Below are 8,101 nucleotides of genomic sequence, written 5' to 3' on the forward strand. Positions count from 1 at the left end.
CATAGTTTTTTGAAATTTTTGAGTTTATCTGTTTGTTCCCGATACCGATTTGACCACACAGAGGAACAATAATCAAAGTGAGGCAATACCAGTGCATTATACAGCAACTTTAAAGATGTTATTGGTAAATAGTCCTTAGCTCGTTTTACTACATTGATATTTCTTTGCGTTACTTTTGTTACTTTGTCAACGTGCTTGGACCAATTCAATATTATTCATCAATTAATATACCAAGACATTTGACGACGTTAATTCTTTTCAATACCTTTCCATTCATAGAAACGTTGAAGGTTGTTATTTTATTCAAATTTGCACGCGAAGCTATGACCATGACGCAAGTTTTTGTTCTGTGTTTATTACAAGGCGGTTTTTGTCTGTTACCCAGTACATCTTGTCTTTGTATTCTGTTGTGTTTTTCTTTAGAGTGCTCAGGGACATGTTTTATTACTATGTGTTATGCGTTATACAAGAACGGTTAATTATTATTATTTATTATTAATCCATACATTAATCCTTGTAATGCGAAATAAAGTTTTTGTTTAACCTCAGCTACAATACTTCCACTTAGAGTTAAAGTGGTATCATCTGCATGCCTACATAATCTCACAATGTAACAGGTTTTGTTCAACATAGAAGCAATAACATCAACCTGTACACTTCCAAATGAGTTTATATATGTAAAACAAAATATAAGGGACCAGCTGTAGGCCAATAGGCAGTTATTAGGCCTACTTCTTCTTCCCCAGTTCGGCCCTAAGGGCTAGAAATATACCCGTTAATGCGTATACCGGCGTGTACAGCAGGATTTTAAACCATTTTGAAAAAGTACCAGTTTTCTTTAAAATGACCCAAAATTGACAGTTTCTAACCCCTTATTGCGGCACCACGCGGACCGCGTCCAATCTATAAAAATAAAAAAACACCTTCTTTGTACGCGTTTTCTTGGCCACGCATGCTTAAAGTATTGCCTGAGACCCTCGGGCTACCCGTCTCTACGGACAATAAATTATGAAAATTGCGAGATAACACTTGCATAGTGAGTTCGAATATGAATTCCTATGTACCACACATGAATGTTAATAACTGATTACTTAGGTTGTTAACATGTGAACCTCCTGGATGTACATCGTCCGCGATTAATTGCGCACTTGACATGCTCCAAGAGTCCATGAAAGCTATGTTTTCGGCAATATCTCGTCGTATAATGTATTCCATACGTCTGGCCAGCCAATCAGAGTGATACAGACGTTGCTTTTCGCTAATATGTTCGCGCGTGTTCGCACCCTTGAAGACCACGAGCGTGGACGGGCTGCGCTCCCGCAGACGCGCAACGGCCGCCATGATTGTTCGCATTCGTTGCGCGAAAAACCACTCCGGTTGGTGGGTGAAATGGGACCAAAGTGAGATTACAACCACCGAATTTTCATCACCAGCAATGTTGTCAACTTCGTTCGCTATGTAATGGATGTCCTTCACTGTGGCCCATTCGTTCCTCCCTATCGGGTACGCATGGAAACGAAACATCATACTGATGTTGAAGACCTGGTCTAACACCCGCGTTGGACCGACGTGCCATTGTGGTTCTGGACCAGGTGGCGTCTTCTTTAATCCTGGTCCAAGTCGCTCCACGTAGAACTCGAAGAGCTGGCGGATCGTCGAATCTCCCAAGAAATACAGCTTCTTCCCCGAGACACAATTTCGCATTTCGTCGAGCGGGAAATTGAGAATTCTGCAGGATGGATTGTACCAAATGTCGTTGAAATAGTAGCCAGAGGTGAGGAGGTTTCCAATATTGCACTCATTTGTACAGATGGGAAGATTTATAACTTTTTCGGTCGCATTCTCTGATGCCGATTTTGGTTCAGATGAATCTGGATATGTGAACAAATTTATAGAAAGAAACTTTTGTTAATATTTAGATTTCAACAAGTAGACCAAGATTGGTTCTAATTATTGTGTATGCTTTATATTCTGGGTAAACGCTCTTTTCATTTGTATATTTTATATAGGGTGTTTCTACATACATGTAATATGACCAGTTGGGTACATGCTGAACTCTTTTCTGTCTGTATTTGTTCACTTTCGATGTAAATTGTACGTATTTTGTCTTGTCTATTTTTGTTTTTGTTTGGTAATGTTTAATAAAAATTGCCTACATTGTAATAAGATTGTATGAGGTCAACTTAAGAGTGCAATATGGAGCTGGTGGTTATATTTTGTCCGTCCCCCCCCCCCCCCCATCAGTTCCAAGTACAAGTACAGGCGAATAAACATGGAAAGAAAAAAAGAAAAAAAGATTGGTTCTTATATCGGCACAGGATCTTGATTGTTCAATACTTTCTAGGATGTGATTTTTCCTTTAAAAAAAGTGCAAACTAAGTACATTGCAAGACATGTCGATACATAGGGCGTTTGGCCAACTTGGTTTCAGTTTGTCAAATCAAGAAGTTTTAAGAGATGGATTCCTATCTAGCTCATTCCCTTTGTACCATCTTCGATGCCGCCAGGAGAAAATATGTCAGGCATGTGCTTGATTGGACCTTCCTTGCAGATACGTAGGCAACAGATTCCTGCCTAGCTGCAAACTATCGGGCCACTTTCAAAGGGAAATATGCTTTCGTAATGTTAATTACTTTTCGCTACCACTCGTCTGATAATACGAGCAGTGCACAGTGCTTACCTTTACAGGAGGCAAGTGAAAGAGAATAGAGCAAAATTTCCTGAAATATTAATCAAAATTACTCGACTGGGCATGTGTGGGCACTAATCTGACATATAACATCATAAAGAACTGTGGACGAACAAATTCACTTTTTATTTTCGTGAGCCGCAAGTAATCGGAAAAGTGTCAAATTGCAGGTTTTAGGACCGTAAAGTTTTACTATTTTTCACAAATTAAAGCTGTCATCATACAATGTAAAACAATTTCTTGACACAATAAGACTGTTGTATTCATATTTTATCATCTGTTAGATTTTCCCCTTGTTAGTTCAAATAAAAAGTGAAATATTAAGGATATTTCTTTGTGACAATAATCACTACTCAAGCTTTCCAATGATATTGGCTATTGACGGCTTCGAAACTCGGACATCAAAGATAACAGCACACCTGTAAACAGGGGCGGCGATCCAAGGGGGACGGGGGGACACGTCCTCCCTCATTTTTGTAGGGGGGCATCGTCCCCCCCCCCCCCCTGGAAAATTTGAAAAAGTGCAAAACAAATTGTATAGCATATACTGAATAATGACCGCAACACATTTTTAGGCTCCGGAAGGCCCAAGAGTGCAGCGTTTAGACTAATAAAATTGCAAAAAGAATCTCGCTCGGTCGTGTTGCCAGTTGGGTCTCCAGCTCTTAAAACTCCTTGGTCAAATCAGGGTGTTGATTTTTTTGTTTGTGCTTGCTCAACGAAGCAGATTTCGCCATATTGTGCCCAACTCAAGCGGGATTGGCTGAACTCTCCTAATAAATGACCGTGTCAAATCACTCTGAGCAACAGAGCAAGTTAATTTACCTTAACTCGCTGTGATGAGCAAGAACCTCCCAGAGCCTGCTCGGACCAGATCTAAAAATTTTATATTTTAAACCGATTCGATGTGCAATTTTTATCTGAACCGATAGCAATCAATATCAGGATTATACGGACTACGGTAGTAAGTATCTATTCTAAATCAAATCTGCACTTACTTCTTATCGTTCCTCGGACTTCGACCTGAATTTTCGTAGGAAGATCACTTTTTGGACTGTTGATTGAAGGAAAAAACACATTCCTCAAACTTAAACTGATGTAGAATTGAAGTTTGTCACGTAATTCGTATATCTGTCAGCTTCTTTTCTCGTCATTTCCCCTCCCAAATTCAATTTCTCCATCTTTCTCTTTTGCTCTCTTCCATTCTTCTCAAATTGATAGGAGGGGCATGCGCTTCCGGCACATAGAAAAGCCCTGGGGAGTGTTTCACAAAGACTAAGATCGACTTTAAGTTGAACTTAACTATGACATGCCTTTGATGCCACTAGTTCCTTTAACCGTTCCTGGCATTGGTTTCTCATGGGTCGTACAAATCGTGGTCACAAATCTACATAATTAACCTTTTTTGATAGTTCATTATTGAAGAAAAAAATAATTGAGAGACCAATGGTGAGAGCGACCAGTGACATGAACATCCTGCCATAGTTAAGTCTCACTTAGAGTTGATCTTAGCCTTTGTGAAACACCCCCCTGGTCATCATCAGGGGAGGCGATTTCTTTTCATGACCGGGGGGGGGGGGGGACGGACGAAATGCGAGGGACGAGGGAGCACAGTGAACGAGAGGGGCGAAGGTGACGGAAGTGACTACCCCCTCACAGGTAATACCAACGGAATACAGATTTTCTACAATATTTACTCGTACACTTTGAAGGATATTATGCGAGGGAGCGTAGCGACAGATCCAGAAGATATTTGCATTTTTATATAGTCTAAACGCTGCACCCTTGGACACTCCAGAGCCTAAAATGGTGATGCAGTCTTTGGTCAGTATCTGCTATACATTTTTTGTTTGCACTTTTTCAAATTTTCCCGGGAAGAGGGGGGGGGGGGAGGATGATCCCCCTCAACAAATTGAGGGGGCGTGTCCCCGTCCCGCCTGGGATCGCCGCCACTGGTCATCATCACATTTATGGAAAAGTAGCATTAATCACGGTAAGTTCAATATGTCTTATGATATGTCAGTGGCGGATCCCGGAAAATACTGATGACCCTTTGTTTTGTTTTCTACCCGTCACATAATTGTTTAACTTGTGACCCCTCTTTGCCCGCCTCCACCCCGGCCATGCCAGAGATTCCATGATCCACCGATGTATATACTGACTACTCAATATATTCACATCTTCATACCTACTCGCTCGCTTATTTATCAACTAGGCCTTTCCTATCCTTGCTATCAGCTACTTTTACTCTTAAAGATTGAATTTGACTGCATGTAGGCCTACTTACATCAAGGTTAACTTGTCATGCGATGATAAAAGCGACGCATCATACCAGCCTGCCGTGCTGGAGTCACATCGATGTTCCCGCCAGTCGCTGCACTTAAGTTTCGGTGATTTGGGCATGTAGCAAAACCAGGGAGATCCCGTAGCCTTATCGGTAAAGTTGCATAAGTCAAGCTGTAAAATATGAGTCAAGGTAATATGTTTGATTCGGTTTATACTATAATTGATTGTTCTCTTTCAATTTTGTTTGTTCTATTTTCCTTTATTGCAGGAATGCGCCTGGAGCATTTGATTTCAAGTGGATTGGGCGACTTACAAATCTCATGTTATTGTTATTTATTATTAGGAGTGTCACGTATGACGGACATGAGAGCTATACAAGAACCCACTACTATTATTATTATTATTATCATTATCATCATCATTAAAGGCCCACTGCACTACTTGTAGCTACTTGCGCCCTTTATATAACAAACAATGCCTAATCGGTGACCATTGGTCCCCCATGATCCTCTTTTTCTTATGTTAACTGAGAGCTGAATTGATGAGATAACCACCTGTCCAGTGACCTTGCAGGGCGATCTAATCCCTCCTGTAAACTATGGCAGATAAGCTTTAATATTACTTGGCACTTCCACCTAAAATGATGGAGTCTGAACGATTTACACGTTGTATACAAAGCGTGAGAAATTGCTTTATTTTAAAAGTACAATTTCAGAGCCTGAGATTAGCGAACCCGAACCACTTGAAACTTTCTGTACACCACGGGGGGGGGGGGGGGGGGAGAGAGAGAAAGAAAGAGAGAGAGGGGGCGGAAGTGTAATTATGGTGACGAAAATTCGTCAGTTCCAGGATACTACCTACTATATTTAATCTTTACATTCCTGGCATCCACTCATATTTTGTTCAAAGGTTCAATCCAGTCTGTACCATTATACAAATTGTTAAATGCATTTACAATTATAATTGTTGTTAAAAATAATGAAGGATAAAAGGCCCCTTACCGGATGTCCACAGAGTACAATGTTGCAGAAAGTCTCTTCTTTGTGCGTACCGTCTGCGGACACAAACTTGCCGCGGTAAACGTACCGCGCTGGAGCTGCGTCGCGGAAACGGCGAATCACATCGACCGCTTCACTGGGATGAACCAAGGTCACCTTAACGTGGACCTTCCCTGGCCATTTCAGAGTAAAGAGAGCCCTGTAAGTCCCATTTCCTAGATCGATCACTTCTCCATCCGTTGCAGAACTCGCAGAGAATGTTGAATTCTTGGTGAATATCTTAGCCCGGAAGTAATCACCACCATATCGTTTCAGCCGTCCACATCCATCGCGGGCCTGGATTAGTAACTCGAGCCGATCATGTAGGAAGTATACCGTTTTTGCATTACTGATTTTATTGTCGCTGTACTTGGCACTTGTCAGATTCTCCCCCGTTGTCCATCGTACGTTGGAGGGCGGGCTTCGTTGTATCGCATCTTTGAGATGAGTCACTGGGCATGAACCTTTCCCCACGGGGCAGACAACACCTGTATCATCAACCGATGAATCGTAAAGTACTGGTTGTAAGCACGGTCTAAATACATCTATGTGTGCGATTCCAGTAGCCTGAAACAAATTAATATTAAAAGTTCAATCATTATGAATCTGTACATGAACACTCATATTGGCCTCTATTCATTAAAGAAAATGACGGGCCTTATTGTTAACAACTACAAAACTGTTTCAATTAAATATGTTGGTTCTTCAATTCCTATGAAATCATCCAAGATTAACTAGCGCAAAAAACAAAAACAACCGCATTTAGTTTGTTAATGAATAATAATTGTCAAATTTGAGGTTTTGAAGAAAAAGAAAAAAAATCAGAATTGTTTAATTTTCATTCTAGAAAATATGCAATCATACATGCACCTCAAATGAAATTATTGCAAATATCTTTCTATTCAACCCCTATATGGACAAAAATATATACCGTCATCAATAACGAAGAAAATGCAAGTTCATGAAATTTTCTGTACAGAACAAATTGGAAAGAAGCTCGCAAGATACGTCGCAATTAATGTTGCCAATTTGTTTGGTAATAAACGCAATCGAAATGACGTTTCTTCTGAAACAAGAATTAGAAATATGAACTGGAAAGAATGAACTTGCCTGTATGAAAGAGTGCACGGAATTACAAGATCCCAGTCCACAATCAAGCCACAATCCGATTAAACAAACGATGAAAAGATTGATCAGCAGGAACATTTTTTTGGGAGACATCGCACCTAATAAACGATAAAATTTAATACGACAACACTATAATTTCAGTTCTCGGATATCACTGGATTTCAAGAAAAAAATATTTCTTTTTTATAAACATGAGCATACTGTATGTCGTGAAATCTCCTTGCCTGTCAGTTGAGAAAGGAATCTAGTATTAAGAAAACTCCGTTTCGTTGAAGATCAGCCATGCATCAGGTCTTTCGTCTTCTTTGTGCATGGCTGATCATCAACGAAACGGAGTTAAGTCTTTTGTCAACTCTGTTCGTTGCAACGGCAGGCAGCCAGTAAAAACGAACTCGTTTGATCAAATTATGGCAATGCAAGCCTTACTTTAAACAAACAGAACTTTGTTATTACTGGCTCACTTTTCCTGATTGAGGTGTCATATAAAAGAGCAGAAATTGAACTTTCTAGAAACGTGATTTTCTCCTTGAAATTCAGATACCGCCCGCCAAATGACTTTTTAGTTTCCTCTCTTCAAATTGCTTTTAATCACTCATATAAATATGAATCATACGAGTTACATCAAATGAAAGAGGAGGATCTAAGCTTTCCAAATATGTGTCATTTATTATTTATAATTGTGATTAAGTTATGATAAAACTTCGATACTTCTCGGTTTCGTTTTTTCTGGGACACACTGTACAGTTACCAAAGAGGTACCATTAAAAAAAATGCATATCATACAGGAAGTCAGGAAGTCACAGGAAATAATATAAAGTCATTTACATGTAGACTATGGGATGGACATTAAAACACGGAGAGCTCAAACAGGCTAGAATACTACGGTTTAAAAGCTGGTGAGCACCATACGGTAGCGGTCACATAATTTTGTTATTGTAGCCGCACGGCGTATTTGAACTTT

General features: G+C 40.0%; 1 protein-coding gene across 1 annotated transcript; it reads right to left on the minus strand.

Moving 5' to 3' along the window:
• Positions 1-734: 734 nt before the first annotated feature.
• On the minus strand, positions 735-7,239 carry LOC105446856 (NXPE family member 3-like). The gene is made up of 5 exons (XM_030996926.1): positions 7,123-7,239; positions 5,977-6,579; positions 4,977-5,146; positions 3,688-3,743; positions 735-1,871 (listed from the first exon to the last, which is right to left on the minus strand). The coding sequence occupies exons 1-5, from the start codon at positions 7,231-7,233 to the stop codon at positions 1,057-1,059; spliced, it is 1,755 nt and encodes a 584-aa protein (XP_030852786.1). The 5' UTR covers positions 7,234-7,239; the 3' UTR covers positions 735-1,056.
• Between the last annotated feature and the right edge of the window lie 862 nt (positions 7,240-8,101).

Source organism: Strongylocentrotus purpuratus, unplaced genomic scaffold (assembly GCF_000002235.5).
Source record: "Strongylocentrotus purpuratus isolate Spur 01 unplaced genomic scaffold, Spur_5.0 spur5_scaffold_3, whole genome shotgun sequence".
NCBI classification, from domain to species: Eukaryota; Metazoa; Echinodermata; class Echinoidea; order Camarodonta; family Strongylocentrotidae; genus Strongylocentrotus; species Strongylocentrotus purpuratus.

Excerpts from the sequence above, each read along its gene's own strand:
- LOC105446856 (XM_030996926.1), bottom strand. The coding sequence starts at position 7,233 with ATGTCTCCCAAAAAAATGTTCCTGCTGATCAATCTTTTCATCGTTTGT. Across the intron at positions 3,744-4,976 it reads CATGACAAGTTAACCTTGAT|TCCAAAAAGTGATCTTCCTA; the intron begins GTAAGTAGGCCT and ends TTCAATCAACAG. Across the intron at positions 1,872-3,687 it reads AGTCCGAGGAACGATAAGAA|ATTCATCTGAACCAAAATCG; the intron begins GTAAGTGCAGAT and ends TCACATATCCAG.